At 48.7% G+C, this 22,780-nt stretch overlaps 2 protein-coding genes across 18 annotated transcripts in view; both read left to right on the plus strand.

Moving 5' to 3' along the window:
- Positions 1 to 22,780, plus strand: part of LOC118397872 (afadin-like) — a 142,167-nt gene that overhangs the window by 20,935 nt on the left and 98,452 nt on the right. The window lies entirely within an intron of this gene.
- On the plus strand, positions 15,840 to 20,366 carry LOC127909447 (uncharacterized). Of its 3 annotated transcripts, none has more exons than XM_052471001.1 (3): positions 15,840 to 16,956; positions 17,218 to 17,333; positions 17,649 to 20,366. In XM_052471001.1, exons 1-3 carry the CDS (start codon positions 16,565 to 16,567, stop codon positions 18,122 to 18,124), a joined length of 984 nt encoding a protein of 327 aa, XP_052326961.1. In that variant the 5' UTR covers positions 15,840 to 16,564; the 3' UTR covers positions 18,125 to 20,366. The 3 variants fall into 3 exon arrangements, with proteins under 3 accessions (XP_052326961.1, XP_052326962.1, XP_052326960.1); XM_052471002.1 differs by having other exon boundaries at positions 17,218 to 17,304; XM_052471000.1 differs by having other exon boundaries at positions 15,840 to 16,869; positions 16,928 to 17,333.

Raw genomic sequence — 22,780 nt, forward strand, 5'->3', positions numbered from 1 at the left:
AACTCACACCTGGGACACAGGAGATGCACTCATATGGAGCACGTCGGAGAGATTTGCTATAGAGCAGTGTTCGTCAGTCCTGGGGCGCTTCGGGATGTGCAGCAGACATTTGTTCCATTCCAGCACTAACACAGGATACTGCTGCAGTATGTACTGAGGGAGAGCCAAACAACAAGAGACTCTCCATAGAGGGAGGTAGAGTTGCAGGTTATGACACACCACATGCTTAGCAGATGAGAAGATGGAAATGTAGACTGGTGTAGGAGGAGGTTTGTTTCGAGTGTAATGAAAGCTATTAAAGCTCTGATTAACAGTGTATAGATAAACCTTGAGGGGTTGTCTGGGTGTGACATTAGTTTCTACTGAGGAGAATGTGAAGAAGCCCACAAACATTAACTGAGAGTAGCGTGAGGTCTCCCCCAGTTCCTCTGAAGTCTTGCTTAAGTCAAAAAATATTTACTTAGAAAGTAGAGGACCCCCCCTCGGCTGAGCTGTTCCCATAAGGCGGTCACGCCTCACAGCATGTTTAGGGAAGGTCAGATTAATAACCCAGATTCCTGGGGAGATGACTACATGCAGCTGGAATTCATTTTGAACAACGACCTGGAACAGGCTGTTATCAGATGGGCTGTCATCTAGTCATGGGAAGTTCTGATCTTTTCGACTCGTTCAGTAAAAATAACATCTTTGGACTAATTTCGGTCAGTAATGCTCGCGGGACCCCCTACTGGTGAACGATGAACTGACAACTAGAAAGAGTCATTCTATATGGCTCTCGTTCACATTGTTCACCTTAAGGGGCTTATTGGAGCTGTCATTTGTGACAGACTTGTAAAAGTTAAACAATGTTAATTTGTTGATTGCTATACATAGAATACGATTTTCTTGATGCATTTGAAATGAGGTCTAGTTGTGGCTACAACAGACTAGATTTTTTTATTTAACTAGGCAAGTCTGTTAAGAACAAATTCTTATTTACAATGAATGCCTATTGGCGAAATGCATTTCTTGACTGCCGTGAGGGTGATAAGCACAATATCGTTCGAACTGCAGCAGCCCAAACTATCCGTTCTCGAGTTAGTTTGTTGAACAGAATTTAATAATCAATGAATTGTGTTAATTCTTGCACCATGTGATCAATTACCAGTTCCAAACATGTATATTCCTTCTCTAAGCTGTTATTTCTGCCAGCAGCATGATTTATTTGAGTTGTTGGTCGAAGAGCATCTCCAGAACCGATGACCTGGAGGAGTGCCTATTAATCCTGCTGTAGTCATTGTAGCCAGCAGGTCAAACGAACGCCAAAAGGTTACTCAGAAAAACAAATCATTACTCGTTCTTGAACTGCACATCACTACTGTCATCAGCCACAAAGCACCTTTAAATACCTCCAGCTCCTAGTCGCCTATCCTACTGATCCGTCCCCTCTGACTTTCGACTGATTGGGTGACTGACGTTGGTGACACCTGCCAAGTTTATTTTCTGGGGGCCAGCAAAGATACAGATCCAGGTCTCCTTTGAGTCGTGTCCCAGAACAGGGCTTCGTTCCTGGGGGAAGATCTCCTGCAGAGACTCCCCTGTGGTGGAGGTCTGAGACTGATGTCATCCCTGCCAGAGCTCCATATCCTCAGGCTGAGTCTGCTATACAGAGCTGTTGTTGACCTTTTCCCTCTTCAGAAGATGCAGTGTTTAATGCCGGTCCTCTCATGACCTTGAGAGAACGTGTGTTTTTTAGCTTTAAAATTGAGACGATAGAACTGTCAACATTGACTTTGAGGTCTAAGTATTAAACATAATTTCAAGTTTAGTCTTTCCTTTATTCAATTAAAATTAAACGAAAGCCATTTAAAAAAACAAAAACATTTTAGGCTTCTCACACTTGTATCCAGGTTTTCTAATGGGAATACGGTACTAGTGCGAATTCCTCTCTGTAGTAAAAATGTTGGTGTTTTTGCTGTTGGAACATGTCTATAATGTCAGTCTAGCTCCATGGGTCTCTAGCTGTGTATCTAGCTGTTTAACTAAGTGGAGATAGTTAGTGCAGATGTGCATGTATCAGCTGACCCCACTCAGTGCACTTTGAGACTTTTCTTAGAAATGTGCCATGTAGCTAATTTAACATGCTCACCATGGTTTTATTAGCCATGCTGGACTGTCTGGATGTTTACTCAATGTTGCACCACACACAGCTCTAGAGATGGAATCAGGGAGAAGTGATAAAGGCTGTTTTCACTGACTCTCTCTTCTCTCACTCTTTCTGGTATGACCCTCCAGCTGTAGAGGAGGATGTGGCTGGATTCTGGCCTCTCCCGCCTTGTGTCTTCTCTCTAAGGCCCTTCAGGGGCAGTGGTCCAGCGGAGGCTGCAGCTGTGCATCTGTCTTTTATTACTGTAGAGGGAGAGCCTCTTTGTTGAACTAAGCACTGCGAGGGACCTAATGGCATTTCAGCGATGTGCCGCTCTCCCCATAATGGGACGACTCGCTCTTAACGGCGGCGTATTTCCCGTTCAGACTTCAAGGTGCGTGGAGAGAGCGATGGAATGGAGGGAGTGAAGGTTAAGGACGGATAGATTGTAATACTGCATCTTAACATAAACCGGGTGATGGACTGACTGGCTGGGTGGCTTTCAGCTCTCCACTCTTGGCTTTTCACAACCACCACCACCACCACAGTAGCTGCTATGGTTACGACGGAACCTAGTGTGTGTCTCACTACCACTAGCCTCCCAGAGGAGATGTTATTTAGTAGGACCCCTCTTGTCTGGCTGTGTATGAAGCTGGAAATCCACCAGTCACTTCCAAATCAAGGCCCTATCCTATATGTGGGAAGGCCTTTTAGAGAGAACCTGACAAGCCAATCAGTCCTCCATTACAATACATTATCTTTGCCTAGGCAAAGTGTGAGTTGGCCTCTTTGAGTTGTATAGGAGAGGGGCTGCTTTCAGGAGACCTGGTTGTCCATAGAGTTGGTAGTGGAGGGTGATTTAAGGGCTGTCTGGAGGAAAGTGTCTGTTCTCAGACTGATAAAATCTACCCTGAGGTATTGGCCCCTGTGTTGATAGTATCTCCATTGAGTGTTGTAGTCGTAGCCCCCCGACCTGCACTAATAGCCGTGTCTGTCCCCGAGCTGCCTGGAAGTTTTGTTAGATACGTTAGTGTTTATTAGATTGGACCTTTTCAAATTTGTTTTAACTTCCTTTTAGAAATCTAATTTGGATCTCCTGTTTGTGATTCTCCTGACCATGATTTGGAGCGGTTGGTGCTTTTCACTGTTCTGCTTCGGTTCTCTCAGAACTGCGCAAGCTCCGATATGTGACTGAACCCTTTGAGTGATATTAACGCAATGTTTTGTCAGATGTCGTTGTGCAAGGCTGTTCTCAAACACGTGGTGACATGTTGTATCTGGCGGGTTGTCAGCACCCTCTTCTTTCTGACTGACCCTGCAGTTCTTGTTGTTTGAGTTTGTGTCTGCAAAGAAGTCAACAGAATGGTCAGAGTTGTTCTGAGTGTCTGCAAAGAAGTCAACAGAATGGTCAGAGTTGTTCTGAGTGTCTGCAAAGAAGTCAACAGAATGGTCAGAGTTGTTCTGAGTGTCTGCAAAGAAGTCAACAGAATGGTCAGAGTTGTTCTGAGTGTGCAAAGAAGTCAACAGAATGGTCAGTTGTTCTGAGTGTCTGCAAAGAAGTCAACAGAATGGTCAGTTGTTCTGAGTGTCTGCAAAGAAGTCAACAGAATGGTCAGAGTTGTTCTGAGTGTGCAAAGAAGTCAACAGAATGGTCAGAGTTGTTCTGAGTGTCTGCAAAGAAGTCAACAGAATGGTCAGTTGTTCTGAGTGTCTGCAAAGAAGTCAACAGAATGGTCAGAGTTGTTCTGAGTGTCTGCAAAGAAGTCAACAGAATGGTCAGAGTTGTTCTGAGTGTCTGCAAAGAAGTCAACAGAATGGTCAGAGTTGTTCTGAGTGTGCAAAGAAGTCAACAGAATGGTCAGTTGTTCTGAGTGTCTGCAAAGAAGTCAACAGAATGGTCAGTTGTTCTGAGTGTCTGCAAAGAAGTCAACAGAATGGTCAGAGTTGTTCTGAGTGTCTGCAAAGAAGTCAACAGAATGGTCAGAGTTGTTCTGAGTGTCTGCAAAGAAGTCAACAGAATGGGCTTTCAAGCATAAATGATCTTTAAAATAAATTTGACATAGAGGGGACCTCACAATACAATATTGTCGTGATACTTTGATACCGATATGTATTGTGATTCGATACTGTGATTTTATTACGATTCGATGTTCCAGTCATATTGCTCTCCATACGTCTGCTGCAGAGGGACGTTGACCTTGAGGGAACACGGTTTTTGATCAGTCATTTAATTGAAAGTGCTGAAAAACAATTGTCTCCCTATTAAAAATATTTAAAAAACAGATGTAGAACAAGTTAAGACAATACTGGAGTTTTGGTGCAGGTACAGCCAAACGAGCACAAAAATATTACGATATTGTCAAAACGATACCATAAACAGTGAAAATAATTTCCCTATATTTAACCATTGATTTTCCCACCCCCGCCCCCTATCACTACTTTGCTGTGTCTGTCAGACCCTGTCTAATAGTTCCCATATAAACTACACTGTATGTCTGGGGGAGGTGGCTGCCTGCTCACTAGGTAGTTAAAAGCCCTGCACAACACTAATTACTGTTCTCAGATCAGTTTGTCGTGGGAGGACGGCTTGTCAAACACCAGAATTGCAGGGTTGACCCTACCCTCCAGGATTTATAGGGCCCATTTGTGTGAACTTATGCTTTTCACGCACTTGGTGGAAATGCAGGAGAGCAGAAGGCCACAGAAATTGGCCCATTTGCTGTACTTTAGGATTGAGACCTGGCATTTTGGAGCCATTGCTTCAGGCATTTTGGGGCCATTGCTTGAATGTTGTTGAATATGCCCAACTTCAGTATTTTAGTGTATTCTTTTCTTGTTAAACTCAAGATTTTCTTCGAACCAAGCCTTGTGAGACCGAGAAAAGGGCAGTAAATCCTGAGACAGTGTTCATGTGAAATTCCCTGTAAGCGTATTTCCCAATCCTCTTTGTACTGTGCTGCAGAGAGCGAGATCAGTGCATCTCAAACAGACTGGGCTGACTTCATAAGGTGCTGCACCAAGAGAGAGCGCATCCTCCAACCAAGGATAACACAGATGGAGGAGAGCGGGACCGGAGTAGTGGGAAGGAGACCGGAAAGTAGAGTAGAATATAGGGATTGAATTAGCAAGAGTAGGAGGTGGGACTGAGGTGACGTCATCCCAACCATCAGGCTTGTCGACTGTCCTGGACTCCTGATCAACCAGTAACCTCTCCCTCTCCTCCTCCCTATGACTGACATGTGGCCTGGGGGAGGGCTTTACTCAGCCATCCACCTCCCTCCCCTCTCTCTAACCATAGGCCTTAATCATCCACCCCACTGGCCCTGTTTGCTGGATTAAGACCATGGCTGTAAGGGAGGATAGTGATGTCAGAGACCGGCAGGCTTCATTTATCTTGCTCTTCATGTGATTAGACGTTTCAAGTTTTATTAGTCGTATGTACGGGATACACATGGTATACACCGTCCCAATGAAATGATTACTTGCACGTTCCTTCTCGACAACGTAACAACAATAAGAAATAATACAAGTTAAGAATACCACCTTAAAGTATATGGCTCAGCAGAATAAACATTTGGTGGGCCAGTGTTTAAATTGTGCTGTATTTAGCTATCATAATAGGAGTCTGATAGCAGCAGTTCTGTGTGTGTGCCAAGTTGCGGAGAATCCGAGCAGGTGGTCAGTCCATTTCAAGTGTTCAGCTGTCTGATGGCTCTTCGATAGAAACGGTCTCTGAGCCTGTTGGTATCAGGCGTCATGCTCCGATATCGTCCGCCCAACTGTAAGGGAGAGAACAGCTCGTGGCTGGGGTGTGTCGGGTCCTTGATGCTGAGGGCCTTGCTCCGGCACTGTTTTGATTAGATGTCCTGGATGGCTGGGTGCACAGTCCCATTGATGTACTGGGCTGTTTTCACCACCCGCTGGATGGAGCAATTCCCGTGATTCAACCGGTCAGGATGCTCTTGATGATGCAGCAGTAGGAACATAAAACCTCTTCTCTCTACTGCAGTCCTGTTGATGTGGATCGGGCATGTTCCCTCTTCTGCTTCCTGAAGTCAACAATCAACTCTTGTTTTGCTGACGTTGAGGGAGAGGTTGTTGTCCTGGCACCACAGTGACAGTTCACGTACCTCCTCCCTATAGGCTGACTCATCTTTGTTGGTTTTCAGGCCTACAATTGTGGTGTCGTCAGCCAACTTGGAGTTGGTGTCGTGCCAAGCCATGCAGTCGTGGGTGAACAGAGAGTACAGCTGAGGACACACCCCTCAGGGACCCCTGTGTTAAGACTCAGTGTGGAGAGTGGGCCTGATCTGTTATCTTGAATGATTAGAGAATTAAGTTCTCTTCAATGACATTGAGCGTAGATCAGTGGTATTCAGTTATTTTCTTTGGGGACCCCTTTTTGTTCTGTCAGAATTTCTGCTGACCACACCCCAAATCTAATGTCACAACCTTCAAATCAGTACATTTCTATTTTTACATTAACAAATCAACTTAAATTAATTTCATTTTCATCTTATCAAAAGGAAAAGAAACCAATAAATAGATTTACTCAATAAAATAGTATTATTCAAATGATCTTTCGCAAAAAATGTTTGTATAATGTCCCGTACAATGATCTGTACTTGTATTATTATTTGAAATGCCGACCGCACTGCAATTCCCCCGCGACCCCAGTAGGGCTCGTGACCCCGACTTTGAATACCACTGCCCTAGATGCTGATTCTAGGGCAGCTTACAGTTTCCCCCCCTTATGGTTAAAGGTGGTAAAGTCATAACAATGATCATCTTTAATGCTTTGATTACACTTACTGTGAGGCATATTAGGGCCTAAAATTAGACGGCAACAAAACCAGATCAACAATAGTGAGTCACCTTTTCAAATCCCTTCTCAAATTACTTTTCAAATCCCTTTGTCACAACCCCTAAGATGGCGCCATGTTTGAATGTCCATAGGTAGTTGGTTAAACCGTTAGTTCATCTTGGCAGCTCTTATCCACTGGGTGTAAATAAGCAGATAAAGCCTTTGTAGAGTGGGATTAGTTCAACCACTGATTTATATTGTTGTAGTAGGAGCGTAACTGGGTCAAAGTCCATCATAGCCACTTAGTTTTGTGAAGTGTTGCAGAGTGAGAGTGCCTTGCCATGCCAGTCAACAGTGCCTTTTATGGTGCTGACTGTGGGGTGGGGGGCTGACTGGCTGTGAATGGGTGGACCGTGTACTGATTGCCTTAAGCCTAACCTTAAGCCTAACCTTGGGCCCTGAAGTGTGTGCTCTTATCACTAGACCCTGCCTGGGGAGATGTTGACTGGATGCCCTCTGGGCTGCCTTGTCCTGGTGTAGGGCATGCTATGGAGATGCTGATGGGCCTCGTTCAGTCTCCACACCAATGTTGTGGAAGGTTGCAGATAGAAAGATCACTAATGGAACCGATATACTGAATTCTTTATTCTACAGAAAAGACTTATCTGATCGTTGCCCAACATACCACCCTGCTGAACATGGGGTGTAATCATTAGTCGGATTATGTTGTAAATAGTTTTGTCTGTTGCAAAATGTTTCAATTTAAATAACTACAAATTCCGTTTTTAAGAGCACAATGGCTTTTACGTCACGTTGAAGAGCGGTTGGAGTTAACATATTTTTTGTTGCAAAATCTTTTGCAACAGGCAACTTTTGCAACGGAATCTGACTAATGAATACACCCCATGTCTGGCCCCAGTTTGACTTCAGCAGACAGGTGTTGATGGGAAAAGGCCCATTGTGTTGATTGGGGTCAGGCTGGGAACCTGTCTGACTTCCTGCTGTGCTCCCCTGTTGGAACGCTGTTATGTGAATTGCAGCAGCAGCCTCAAATGAACTAGAAGACTCTCTCACTCTGTGCTGATTGTTCACTCATATAATACAGTAAGTTACTCCCTTGATGTTTCCTCTTGTCAAAGAATCTGGTCGGCCTATTTCTGTTTTGATTGAGAACACTCACATACACAGACAACACTGGAGCTTGAATGTCTAGTCGCAGGTGTTGGTACTGCATAACGTAAGTTCTGGCTGTGGCCCAGCAATCTCCATCTCTCCCTCCCTTCTGTACTGTGTGTACAGTATGTCCTCAGCTGTTTACCTGTGTGGGACCATATGTGTGTGTATGTCCAGTTCGCTGCGTCACTATTTAGTTTAAGTGTGTGGATATAGGCTGCCGTGAACAGATGAGGAGGAAGTTCTGTACACACACTCCATGTGTCAGGTCGTGTCTACACTTGACACTTACATGCGACGTCTGCTATCAGAATACGAAGATCATATTGAAAAGGCGCTTTGTGGTCTGATTGTGTTCAGATCTGTCTGACTACATCAGGAGGTGGTCAGGGATGTGTTGTGTGCGGATTTCTCCTCAGTCTGGACACGATCAGGCTAACGAAAGCGCATACAGTGAGCGACTTAATCAGCACTCCTCCCACAAGTCTCCAGAAACCTTGTGTTTTGGGACTTTGCGCCCCCTTTTCATTATAATGCTGGAGGAACCAGGCTGTATCAGGCTGTGATTGGGAGTCATATAGGGCTGTATCAGGCAGAAGTTTGCATCCTGTAGCTCCAACTCCAAAAAGTTCTGGGACACTGTGAAGTCCATGGAGAACAAGAGCACCTCCTCCCAGCTGCCCACTGCACTGAGGCTAGGAAACACGGTCTCCACCGATAAATCCATGATTATCGAAAACTTCAATAAGCACTTCTCAACGGCTGGCCATGCCTTCCGCCTGGCTACTCCAACCTCGGCCAACAGCTCCGCCCCCCCCGTAGTTCCTCACCCAAGCCTCTCCAGGTTCTCCTTTACCCAAATCCAGATAGCAGATGTTCTGAAAGAGCTGCAAAACCTGGACCCGTACAAATCAGCTGGGCTTGACAATCTGGACCCGCTATTTCTGAAACTATCTGCCGCCATTGTCGCAACCCCTATTACCAGCCTGTTCAACCTCTCTTTCATATCGTCTGAGATCCCCAAGGATTGAAAGCTGCCGCAGTCATCCCCCTCTTCAAAGGGGAGACACCCTGGACCCAAACTGCTATAGACCTATATCCATCCTGCCCTGCCTATCTAAGGTCTTCGAAAGCCAAGTCAACAAACAGGTCACTGACCATCTCGAATCCCACCGTACCTTCTCCGCTGTGCAATCTGGTTTCCGAGCCGGTCACGGGTGCACCTCAGCCACACTCAAGGTACTAAATGATATCATAACCGCCATCGATAAAAGACAGTACTGTGCAGCCGTCTTCATCGACCTCGCCAAGGCTTTCAACTCTGTCAATCACCAAATTCTTATCGGCAGACTCAACAGCCTCGGTTTTTCGGATGACTGCCTTGCCTGGTTCACCAATTACTTTGCAGACAGAGTTCAGTGTGTCAAATCAGAGGGCATGCTGTCCGGTCCTCTGGCAGTCTCTATGGGGGTGCCACAGGGTTCAATTCTCGGGCCGACTCTTTTCTCTGTATATATCAATGATGTTGCTCTTGCTGCGGGCGATTCCCTGATCCACCTCTACGCAGACGACACCATTCTATATACTTTCGGCCCGTCATTGGACACTGTGCTATCAAACCTCCAAACGAGCTTCAATGCCATACAGCACTCCTTCCGTGGCCTCCAACTGCTCTTAAACGCGAGTAAAACCAAATGCATGTTTTTCAACCGATCGCTGCCTGCACCCGCATGCCCGACTAGCATCACCACCCTGGATGGTTCCAACCTTGAATATGTGGACATCTATAAGTACCTAGGTGTCTGGCTAGACTGCAAACTCTCCTTCCAGACTCACATCAACCATCTCCAATCAAAAATCAAATCCAGAGTCGGCTTTCTATTCCGCAACAAAGCCTCCTTCACTCACGCTGCCAAGCTTACCCTAGTAAAACTGACTATCCTACCGATCCTCGACTTCGGCGATGTCATCTACAAAATGGCTTCCAACACTCTACTCAGCAAACTGGATGCAGTTTATCACAGTGCCATCCGTTTTGTCACTAAAGCACCTTATACCACCCACCACTGCGACTTGTATGCTCTAGTCGGCTGGCCCTCACTACATATTCGTCGCCAGACCCACTGGCTCCAGGTCATTTACAAGTCCATGCTAGGTAAAGCTCCGCCTTATCTCAGTTCACTGGTCACGATGGCAACACCCATCCGTAGCACGCGCTCCAGCAGGTGTATCTCACTGATCATCCCTAAAGCCAACACCTCATTTGGCCGCCTTTCGTTCCAGTGCTCTGCTGCCTGTGACTGGAACGAATTGCAAAAATCGCTGAAGTTGGAGACTTTTATCTCCCTCACCAACTTCAAACATCAGCTATCCGAGCAGCTAACCGGTCGCTGCAGCTGTACATAGTCTATAGGTAAATAGCTCACCCATTTTCACCTACCTCATTCCCATACTGTTTTTATACTGTTTTTATTTATTAACTTTTCTGCTCTTTTGCACACCAATATCTCTACCTTGTACATGCCCATCTGATCATTTATCACTCCAGTGTTAATCTGCAAAATTGTATTATTCGCCTACCTCCTCATGCCTTTTGCACACATTGTATATAGACTGCCCATTTTTTTCTACTGTGTTATTGACTTGCTAATTGTTTACTCCATGTGTAACTCTGTGTTGTCTGTTCACACTGCTATGCTTTATCTTGGCCAGGTCGCAGTTGCAAATGAGAACTTGTTCTCAACTAGCCTACCTGGTTAAATAAAGGTGAAATAAAAAAAATTTAAAAAAAGGGCGGCGCACAATTGGCCCAGTGTCGTTAGGGTTTGGCCGGGGTAGGCCGTCATTGTAAATAACTCTGAATGCTCGGCTATGAAAAGCCAACTGGCATTTACTCCTGAGGTGCTGACCTGTTGCACCCTCTACAACCACTGGGATTATTATTATTATTATTTGACCCTGCTGGTCATCTATGAACGTTTAACATCTTGGCCATGTTCTGTTATAATCTCCACCCTGCACAGCCAGAAGAGGACTGGCCACCCCTCAACCTGGTTCCTCTCGAGGTTTCTTCCTAGGTTCCTCTAGGCCTTTCTAGAGTTGTTCCTAGCCACCGTGCTTCTACACCTGCATTGCTTGCTGTTTTGGAGTTTTAGGTTGGGTTTCTGTACAGCACTTTGACATCGGCTGATTTGAAAAGGGCTTTATAAATGCATTTGATTGATGGACCTTACTGACTTGTCTAGTTACATAAAACTAGTGACAGGAACATACACATGGACATAGCTTGTGCTTTATGTCTGGCTGGCGTAGTGGAGAAACGGGATGAGTATTGATCTAAATGTCATGAAGCTGTGCAGAGGGCCGAGGGGGACATTATCCTAGATATACTTTGCGCTGTAAAGATGGCCTTGCTTTTTCGGAGCTTTGTTCAGTACTTCATTAAACAGTTAGTTCTGCTGAAATCCATCATCTTTCCACAGCTGGATCCATTCATCCACCCATGGTGCTGCATCTGACCCAGACTGCCTGTCAGCCAGAGCTCTATTAAAACATGTTGGCCCCTCTGCCCTCCCCTAATCCTCTCATCTCCTGTCATCATGGGGCTCTAACTACCTGTAGGGGGTGTGATAATATTTCTAGGCTGGCATGGGTGAGGCGGGGGTGAGAATGCTGAGGGTGAGGGGGGGTAGCTCCTCATTAAAAGCATTAGTGCTGGGAGAATGTTAAATCTGACGGAGCGCATTAGCATCAGCCTGCACCCCTGCAGCCCACACGGGGAGAAGGCATTACTGTCAGCCTGTCTGCCTGCCTGCGTGTCTGCCTGCCTGCGTGTCTGCCTGCCTGCGTGTCTGTCTGCCTAGGAACAGGCTCCGCAGATGGCCGGCACTATGGCTGCCTGCATGCAGGATTATTAGTTCTCTGGCCAACCCCCGCCTCAAACAACAGGCTCACAATGGCTTCGGCAGGCGGTTCTAACACCACCACTCCCAAGGATTTAAATAGAACTGTCTCGCCTTGTAAATGTGGTGGTGTTTCTTTCTGTCAAGTTCCAAATTGGGACTTATTGCCTCAGAGTGTGTTCCGTTTCAAAGTGGAACATAGATAGTGCTGGCTGTGACTGGAGAGGATTCTTGATGGGTTGAAGTGAGGCGAAGTGGAAACAAGGTCAAGGCTGTTATTAGATAGTATTGGACTAAAGACCAGCCTACTGAGCCTAGACAGAGATGGCATTGATATTTTTGACTTAAAACATCTAAAAGTGAACTATCTTTTGAGTAGTTGAAGTTCTCAGAGAGCCAAATCCTAACTTGAGATCTGTGAACAAAATCACCATACAAATATTCCATTGAGATCGATTCATGGTTTCAGTGTCTGGCTTATGCTTGCATATTTGATGTGATGATTCTCCCAGGACTGTGCTTCTCGCTAGCTTACTCTCTGGGGGTTGACCAATCCCACCCTTCCCCAAAACACAGGTAAATATTGGACTATAAATTGTGCTTTCCTGTATTATACTTACACTAAAATATAAATATTTTACTGGGCCATTTACTTTGTTAGTATCTTATTATTTCTTATTGCGGTTGCATTGTTGAGGAAGAACCTGCAAGTAAGTGTTTCGTTGGACGGTACATACGACCTATAGAACTTAACTTGACCTTGTGTGAGTTCCCACGGGACACCCGAAGGCCTTGGGTCAGAGGTGACACCAGCAGAGACCAAGCCTTGGCATGTGCTGTCACTTTCACTCCCACACTGCAGACAGCCTGTATAGTCCCCACCTGTCCCTGTCTGTTACACTGATTGATAAGAGGTGTGTGTGTGTGTGTGTGTGTTGTAAATCACCTGGTTCTGTCAGTGTGTTTGTCACAGAGATCCCCCTTCCTCTCTCTACCGGACACGCTGTCCCTGCTGTCCTCTGGGAAAGGCTAACTGAGACACAATTATTTGGGCCATCAAAGGGCCAACAGACCCAGCAGTAGGTAGAAGTTACCCCCTAATCTCAGATCTAGGATCAGGTTACCATAACCATTTTGGGTTATGACAATCTGACCCTGTATCTGTGGTTAGGGGCTACCAGATCCTGTGAAGATAGATGGAAGCTTTTTATTGTGGTCTGCATTGTAGGTTATCTGGTGGGTCTTCTCACAACATAGTATCCACCCAGCAACAGTAAAGTTAAGTGATGATTTGTGCATATGCGGTCATATTTTTACGCCTCTAAGCCTCAGAAATGGCCTGTCAAACTGGGGAGATGAAAGCACTGCTGGTGTGAAAGGGAATTTGGGATGCTTTAAAGAACCTGTTTTGACATCTCATCTGTCGGGAGATTTGGAGAAGGGAAGGAGAACTCTGATGCCGTAGACACTGTCAGGGGGAGTCTCCCTGCCTCCCCATCTGCCTGCTTGTGCTGCTACACATCACAAAAGCCCTCTTCAAAGGAGTATGGGCATATAGTGCCTGTTGTTTATTAGCAAAAGGTGCAAGCGGTTTTTGGTCTCTTAGAACACTTGTACAGGCCATCACAAAGGGGAGAAACTGGGCTTGAGCAGCTTGCGCTCTCACAACCTCCCAGCGCTCCTGCAGAAAGACCTTGAGAGGGAGAGACCAAGCACACTAGCTAAAAGGCCCAGTTCCAGCAGCCAATGTTTTAGTTGAACTGTGCTATTCCATCATGAAGAGATTCCAGTGGGTTCAAACGGCTGCTACCATTAATCAGAGGATGATGGTGTGTGTGCAGTTCCAGCTCCAGTAGATGTAAGCCAGGGCTTTCTCCTCCACCTCTCACGCTCTCCGCTCTCTCTCCCCCCGCTCTCTCTCCCCCCCCGCTCTCTCTCTCCCCCGCTCTCTCTCCCCCCGCCCTCTCTCCCCCCGCCCTCTCTCCCCCGCCCTCTCTCCCCCCGCCCTCTCTCCCCCCGCCCTCTCTCCCCCGCTCTCTCTCCCCCCGCTCTCTCTCCCCCCCCCCGCTCTCCGCTCTCTCTCCTCTCTCTCTCCCCCCGCTCTCCGCTCCCCCCGCTCTCCGCTCTCTCTCCCCCCGCTCTCTGCTCTCTCTCCCCCGCTCTCCGCTCTCTCTCCCCCCGCTCTCCGCTCTCTCTCCCCGCTCTCCGCTCTCTCTCCCCCCCGCTCTCCGCTCTCTCTCCCCCCCGCTCTCTCACTCCTCCCCGCTCTCTCACTCCTCCCCGCTCTCTCTCTCCCCCCGCTCTCTCTCTCTCCCCCCGCTCTCTCTCTCTCCCCCGCTCTCTCTCTCTCCCCCCGCTCTCTCTCTCTCCCCCCGCTCTCTCTCTCCCCCCCGCTCTCTCTCTCCCCCCCTCTCTCTCTCTCCCCCCCGCTCTCTCTCTCTCCCCCGCTCTCTCTCTCTCTCTCCCCCCCGCTCTCTCTCTCTCTCTCTCCCCCCCGCTCTCGCTCTCTCTCTCTCCCCCGCTCTCTCTCTCTCTCTCTCTCTCTCCCCCCGCTCTCGCTCTCTCTCTCTCCCCCCCTCTCCCCCTCCTCTCTCTCTCTCTCTCTCCCCCCTCTCTCTCTCTCTCTCTCTCTCCCTCCCCCCCCGCTCTCTCTCTCTCCCCCCGCTCTCTCTCTCTCTCTCTCTCCCCGCTCTCTCTCTCTCTCTCCCCCCCGCTCTCTCTCTTTCTCCCTCCCGCTCTCTCTCTTTCCCGTTCTCTCTCTCCCATGCTCTCCGCTCTCTCCCCCGCGCTCTCTCTCCCCCGCTCTCTCTCCCCCCGCTCTCTCTCCCCCGCTCTCCACTATAGTAATTAGGGTTGGCGTTTCATGTTTTCAGTGGGCAGGCCTGTGCATTCCTGTTCTGCTGTCTCGGCCTGGTACGAATTGAGCAGAGGGATTAGCTCAGCCAATCACTCACACACTCACACCAGGGTTTCCATTAGCCAGCAATTGGGCTTTTGGATGAAAAATGTATCAATAGAAGTCAGTCAAAATGACCAGGAGGAAAAAACATCCTATTGCAAATTCATGCTTTTTATTAATTTCATTGCTTATTGGTCTATAGGTTAATTTGCATCATTTATTGGAATTAAATTGCCCTGTATATTTTCATTAGTCATCATGTATCTTATTTATCCAGCATACAGAGCCTGTTTTCTGCGGATTTCTCCTGTAGCTACTTGGCTCGCTGCAAATTTAAAACCTGCTTATAGAAGCCCATTCATTGCGCAACAATTCTAAACGCAATCATATGTTCAGTTTTTTGCTGCACTGTCAGTGTGTCACCCAACACTTTACAATGTGAGCTGAAGGCAGTATGCATTTAGAAAATATACTTAATGGTTTGAATTCTGAATGTTTTATTTCATATTATGAGGCATGTCTTACCTTGCTTCAGGCAAAATCTGACCATGGAAATGTGGAGGGAATTATTTCATAACGTCTTCATAGGTGGAGCGTGAGTTTGAAGTTTGGGGAAGTTTACAATATATGCTACCATTCTGTGTGCCAGTTATGATTTTCAAATGCGTGTTTTCGTGGAACAGTTTCATTTCAATAATGTTTTCGTTCTCAGAATCATTGTCACGTGGTCAATCATACACATTTGAATTAAAATTATGATAATCTCAAAGTGAAAAGTAAACTAATACGAGAGCAGCATCCTCTGCCATATGGACTCGTTGTTACACCGCGATCCAATGGCAGCTAAGAAATGAGCGCATGGAAGTTATAGGCTAATAACTTCCGTCTTTCACACCGAGGATTACTGAGGGAGAGATTGTTGGAAAGGTTTGAAATAGTTTACTGTGAGGAGCTATAGTTGTAATATATTATAATTTGCAATGGGATGTTAAAGAAATACTTGTACGTTTCTGCGCAACTGGCCAGGTACTTCTGTGTACGCTCCCTCAACATCATCAGGACAGAGAGACCAGACACTTGCTCACACGGCGCACTCCAAACAAAAGAAAATGAAAACATTTACAAATCTCATAAAGGATGGTTATGAAATAAACACTTTTTTTTTTTTAGCAGGTTGTGAACTTTGCAAGTAACTTTTCAACTGTAAATAACTGCAATACATGCATTAACAGAAATGAATGTAACCAAATTATGGCCTCTAACTACTTGTGACATATGTAATGGGGAATTTGTTTTAATTTTAAATCAAAGGAAAAACTATTCACACAATGAATGCTCAATAATTAGAGGGAGACAGCTGAGCCGTTTTGGAGAGAGACTCGCCTATATCTTCGCCAAACACCCCTCCCCTTGTCTCAACATTTTAAATTATACTCTAGACCCGTTATCTTCAGACATATATTTTAGATGCTTTTCACTGAAGGCTGCAACTCAATAATCAGCTAGGCCTATTGCCACGCAGGCTTCCTGAATAGACATAGGCCTACAAGCTTGTGATTTGAAATGAAATGATTCCTCTGTGGCTAACTCATGCTTTCTGGTAAAGTGTGTTTAATGATTTTATTTCTGTTTAGACAGGATTAATTAGATTATTTTGGTAAATGTACTTCCCTATTGGACACAGCCATGCCATTTCTCTCCTGTTGGCAAACCATCCTAGTTGTTGCATCTTTAGAGTCTTTCAATTTCTAACAGTGATGTTCAACTCTGTCACATATTTTGAACCACTCAGGTGGGCTGTTCAGAATGGTGGTTTCTCAGGTGGGCTGTTCAGAATGGTGGTTTCCCAGGTGGGCTGTTCAGAATGGTGGTTTCCCAGGTGGGCTGTTCAGAATGGTGGTTTCTCAGGTGGGCTGTTCAGAATGGTGGTTTCCCAGGTGGGCTGTTCAGAATGGTGGTTTCCCAGGTGGGCTGTTCAGAATGGTGGTTTCCCAGGTGGGCTGTTCAGAATGGTGGTTTCTCAGGTGGGCTGTTCAGAATGGTGGTTTCTCAGGTGGGCTGTTCAGAATGGTGGTTTCCCAGGTGGGCTGTTCAGAATGGTGGTTTCCCAGGTGGGCTGTTCAGAATGGTGGTTTCTCAGGTGGGCTGTTCAGAATGGTGGTTTCCCAGGTGGGCTGTTCAGAATGGTGGTTTCCCAGGTGGGCTGTTCAGAATGGTGGTTTCCCAGGTGGGCTGTTCAGAATGGTGGTTTCCCAGGTGGGCTGTTCAGAATGGTGGTTTCCCAGGTGGGCTGTTCAGAATGGTGGTTTCCCAGGTGGGCTGTTCAGAATGGTGGTTTCTCAGGTGGGCTGTTCAGAATGGTGGTTTCTCAGGTGGGCTGTTCAGAATGGTGGTTTCTCAGGTGGGCTGTTCAGAATGGTGGTTTCTCAGGTGGGCTGTTCAGAATGGGGGTTTCCCAGCTGGGCTGTTCAGAATGGGGGTTTCCCAGCTGGGCTGTTCAGAATGGGGGTTTCCCAGCTGGGCTGTTCAGAATGGGGGTTTCCCAGCTGGGCTGTCAGAATGGGGGTTTCCCAGCTGGGCTGTTCAGAACGGGGTTTCCCAGCTGGGCTGTTCAGAAAGGGGCTTCCCAGCTGGGCTGTTCAGAAAGGGGCTTCCCAGCTGGGCTGTTCAGAATGGTGGTTTCCCAGGTGGGCTGTTCAGAATGGTGGTTTCCCAGGTGGGCTGTTCAGAATGGTGGTTTCCCAGGTGGGCTGTTCAGAATGGTGGTTTCTCAGGTGGGCTGTTCAGAATGGTGGTTTCTCAGGTGGGCTGTTCAGAATGGTGGTTTCTCAGGTGGGCTGTTCAGAATGGTGGTTTCTCAGGTGGGCTGTTCAGAATGGGGGTTTCCCAGCTGGGCTGTTCAGAATGGGGGTTTCCCAGCTGGGCTGTTCAGAATGGGGGTTTCCCAGCTGGGCTGTTCAGAATGGGGGTTTCCCAGCTGGGCTGTTCAGAATGGGGTTTCCCAGCTGGGCTGTTCAGAATGGGGGCTTCCCAGCTGGGCTGTTCAGAAAGGGGGCTTCCCAGCTGGGCTGTTCAGAAAGGGGGCTTCCCAGCTGGGCTGTTTAGAATGGGGGTTTCCCAGGTGGGCTGTTCAGAATGGTGGTTTCCCAGGTGGGCTGTTCAGAATGGTGGTTTCCCAGGTGGGCTGTTTAGAATGGGGGTTTCCCAGCTGGGCTGTTTAGAATGGGGGTTTCCCAGCTGGGCTGTTTAGAATGGGGGTTTCCCAGCTGGGCTGTTTAGAATGGGGGTTTCCCAGGTGGGCTGTTTAGAATGGGGGTTTCCCAGGTGGGCTGTTTAGAATGCGGGTTTCCCAGGTGGGCTGTTTAGAATGCGGGTTTCCCGCAAATTGCATTTGGGCAATATTAGAAAATTACATGAGGTACATGTTCTGTTAAGATGCATTACCATAATCAAAATGGTAATACAACATTTCTGTCATTCTGAGCACCGTGGGTGGACGCCTTAATAGTACACACACACTGAAGGAGAACATTCCTTCCTTCTTCACCACCCTCCAGCCTTAGGCTCCCAGGCTCTGCTCAGAGACAAATCTATACCCCACTACGCCTTTCTCAGCCCCTCTGTTTAACCTGAGCCACTGGAAATCAGCACACCAGCATTGAGTGTCACTTAATCCCTGTGTTTATCCAGTGACAAATTATACACCCAATAATCTCAATACCCATCAACAATGACTAATCCAGATCAGTGTTTCCACAGGGTGAGAAATAATTGGCTGGCAGTTGACTGAAACCCGTTGTCCACTGGATCCCCCTGAACAGCATGCCAGCCATTGATCCTCTGGGTGGTACGACTCTGACCCAGCTGCTATTGCTGTGGAGAGACTGGCTTTACTTCCAGAGAAATCTACACAAGTGTTCTCTGTACTACGGCTGTAGTCATCTAGCATTTGGCACTGATGTCATTACAGCCTGGCTGAGCTAAGAACTTAGTCATCTACCAGTGGTTTCATTGAGTTAACTGTAGCCTGATGTGTTTCTATGTTTTTTGGAGCCAACACCTCTGGCTACCAGGCTAAGTTGACTCCACTGCCAGCCCTGTGGATGTGCCCTGTGTAAATCTAATGTGCATAGCCTCATCTGGTGTATCAATGGCCCTTATTTGTTGCTGCTGCGTGTATCAAAGGTTGCAGTAGATGGATAGAGCTAGTCTAGGATTGTCCAGGGCCACAGCTGAGGCTCAGCACTGGGGTTCACCCAGGTAAAGGTGAGATGAGGTCAAAACCCTTGCTGCTCTGCTGGGGCCTTATTTCATGAGTAAGTGGTTCTTGGGGGTCAGAGTACATTGCCACAGTCCAACAACTCTCACTGTTACAAAAGAGTGTATGGAGAACAGGGTTCTGTAGTTGAGGCCTTGGTTAGCGTGTTCTGCTCTCTTATTGCTGCCTGGTGTGCCAGTAAGAAGCGTGGTTAGCAGTTACCATTGGCAGCGTGGCGTTATGTATTGCCACAACTGTCATGCCATTGGTGAAGAGCTAACGGTGAGGTCAGAATCCATAGTGGGATCAGAGCTGACACACTGTTCTCTATCCCTAACATCACACTGAACAGGGCAAAGGTTTGGGTGTGTGTTCTCTCTTTCCAGTGTACCGATTTGACGTGCTGGGGTTCGAGGTAATTGAGGTAGCTATGTACATATAGTAGGATAGACAATAGACAGTAGCAGTGGCGTATGTGATGAAAGTGTGTGTGTTTAGTCAGTGCAAGAGGTTCAGAAAAGGGTAAATGCAGGACATCCGGGTATCCATTTGATTAGCTATTTAGCAGTTTTATGTCTTGGCTGTAAAAGCTGTTCAGGGTTCTGTTGGTACCGCTTGCTGTGCTGTAGCAGAGAATAGTCTACGGCTTGGGTGGCTGGAGTCTTTGACAATTTTGAGGGCCTTCCTCTGACACCGCCTCGCTTACAGATCCTGGCAGCTCGGCCCCAGTGATGTGGACACCAGGAACTTGAAGCTCCACTACAGCCCCGTCAATGTGGATGGGGGTGTGTTCACCCCTCCGTTTCCTTTTGTCCATGATCAGCCCCTTTGTCTTGCTGATGTTGAGGGGGAGGTTGTTTTCCTCGCACCACACTGCCAGGTCTCTGATCTCCCTATAGAAGGAAGTGTTTGTGTGTTGCTCTCTCTCTCTCTCTCTCTCTCTCTCTCCGTGTGTGTGTCAAGTTCGAGCCTAAAATGTGTTAATCACGTTTGACTGCTTTATTACAGCATTCATTATTGTGATTGAGGGAAGCCAAATTGTTTTCTGCTTTGATGGTTTGCTGATTTAGCCGAGCTCTGGTGATTGGAGTCATGTGCTTACCTTCACTACACTCTACAACGTGCTCACTGTCAGACACACAGCCTGAGCTGCCTCAATTCTCCGCATCTATTTCTCCGTCTCCCTCACTTTACCCCTGTCTCTAGTCTCCACCTCTCCTCCCCCTTCCTCCACCTTCAACTTCCTCCACCTTCCTCCACCTTCCCCTTCCTCCACCTTCCCCTTCCTCCACCTTCCCCTTCCTCCTCCTCCCCCTTCCTCCACCTTCCCCTTCCTCCCCCTTCCTCCACCTTCCCCTTCCTCCACCTTCCCCTTCCTCCACCTTCCTCCACCTTCCCCTTCCTCCACCTTCCCTTCCTCCACCTTCCCCTTCCTCCACCTTCCTCCACCTTCCTCTACCTTCCCCTTCCTCTACCTTCCCCTTCCTCTACCTTCCCCTTCCTCCACCTCCCCTTCCTCCACCTCCCCTCTACCTCCCCTCCCCACCTCCCTCCCCTTTCCTCCACCTTCCCCTTCCTCCACCTTCCTCCCTTCACCTTCCTCTACCTTCCCCTTCCTCCACCTCCCCTTCCTCCACCTCCCCTTCCTCCACCTCCCTCCCCTTTCCTCCACCTTCCACTTCCTCCACCTTCCCCTTCCTCCACCTTCCTCTACCTTCCCCTTCCTCTACCTTCCCCTTCCTCTACCTCCCCCTTCCTCCACCTCCCCCTTCATCCACCTCCCCCTTCCTCCACCCTCCCCTCTCCTCCACCTCGCTCCACCTTCCTCCACCTTCCCCTTCCTCCATCTCCACCTCCCCCTTCCTCCCCTCTCCTCCACCTCGCTCCACCTCGCTCCCCCTTCCTCCACCTTCCCCTTCCTCCCTCTCCACCTCCCCCTTCCTCCCCCTTCCTCCACCTTCCCCTTCCTCCACCTTCCCCTTCCTCCACCTTCCCCTTCCTCCACCTACCCCTTCCTCCACCTTCCCTCTCCTCCACCTCCCCTCTCCTCCACCTTCCCCTTCCTCCCACTTCCCTCCTCCACCTCTCCTCCACCTACCCTCTCCTCCACCTCCCAATTCCTCCACCTATCCTCTACCTACACCTCCCCTCTCCTCTACCTACACCTCCCCAACCTCCACCTCCACCTCCCCTCTCTCCACCTCCCCTTTCCTCCACCTCCTCCTCTCTCCTCCACCTCCTCCTCTCCACCTCCTCCTCTCCTACACCTCCTCCTCTCCTACACCTCCCCCCTTCCTACACCTCCCCTTTCCTCCACCTCCTCCTCTCTCCTACACCTCCCCCTTCCTACACCTCCCCTTTCCTCCACCTCCTCCTCTCTCCTACACCTCCTCCTTCCTACACCTCCCCTCTCCTCCACCTACACCTCCCCCTTCCTCCACCTCCCCCTTCCTCCACCTACCCTCTCCTCCACCTACCAATTCCTCCACCTATCCTCCACCTACACCTCCCATCTCCTCTACCTACACCTCCCCAACCTCCACCTCCCCTCTCTCCACCTCCCCTTCCCTCCACCTCCTCCTCTCCTACACCTCCCCCTTCCTACACCTCCCCTCTCCTCTACCTACACCTCCCCAACCTCCACCTACACCTCCCCTCTCCTCCACCTCTCTCCACCTCCCCTTTCCTCCTCCACCTCCTCCTCTCTCCTCCACCTCGCCCTTCCTACACCTCCCCTTTCCTCCACCTCCTCCTCTCTCCTCCACCTCCTCTTCTCTCCTCCACCTCCTCCTCTCTCCTCCACCTCCTCCTCTCTCCTCCACCTCCCCCCTCCTACACCTCCCCCTTCCTACACCTCCCCCTTCCTACACCTCCCCTCTCCTCCACCTCCACCTCCCCCTTCCTCCACCTCCCCTCTCCTCCACCTCCCCCTTCCTCCACCTACCCTCTCCTCCACCTCCCAATTCCTCCACCTCTCCTCTACCTACACCTCCCATCTCCTCTACCTACACCTCCCCTTTCCTCCACCTCCCCTTTCCTCCACCTCCTCCTCTCCTACACCTCCCCTCTCCTCCACCTTCCTCCACCTCCCCCTTCCTCCACCTCCCCCTTCCTCCACCTCCCCCTTCCTCCACCTCCCCTCTCCTCCACCTACACCTCCCCCTTCCTCCCCCTTCCTCCACCTCCCAATTCCTCCACCTATCCTCCACCTACATCTCCCCTCTCCTCTACCTACACCTCCCCTCTCCTCCACCTCCTCCTCTCCTCCACCTCCCCCTTCCTACACCTCCCCTTTCCTCCACCTACACCTCCCCTTTCCTCCTCCTCTCTCCTCCCCTTTCCTCCTCCTCTCTCCTCCCCTTTCCTCCTCCTCTCTCCTCCACCTCCTCCTCTCTCCTCCACCTCCTCCTCTCCTACACCTCCCCCTTCCTACACCTCTCCTCCCCTTCCTACACCTCCCCTTCCTCCACCTCCCCTTCCTCCACCTCCCCCTTCCTCCACCTCCCCCTTCCTCCACCTTCCCCTTCATCCACCTTCCCCTTCCTCCACCTCCACCTTCATCCACCTTCCCCTTCCTCCACCTTCATCCACCTTCCCCTTCCTCCACCTCCCCCTTCCT

This window comes from Oncorhynchus keta, chromosome 19 (assembly GCF_023373465.1).
Source record: "Oncorhynchus keta strain PuntledgeMale-10-30-2019 chromosome 19, Oket_V2, whole genome shotgun sequence".
NCBI lineage: Eukaryota > Metazoa > Chordata > Actinopteri > Salmoniformes > Salmonidae > Oncorhynchus > Oncorhynchus keta.

Excerpts from the sequence above, each read along its gene's own strand:
- LOC127909447 (XM_052471001.1), top strand. The coding sequence starts at position 16,565 with ATGTACTTCCCTATTGGACACAGCCATGCCATTTCTCTCCTGTTGGCA. Across the intron at positions 16,957-17,217 it reads TCAGAATGGTGGTTTCTCAG|GTGGGCTGTTCAGAATGGTG; the intron begins GTGGGCTGTTCA and ends GTGGTTTCCCAG. Across the intron at positions 17,334-17,648 it reads TCAGAATGGTGGTTTCTCAG|GTGGGCTGTTCAGAATGGTG; the intron begins GTGGGCTGTTCA and ends GTGGTTTCCCAG.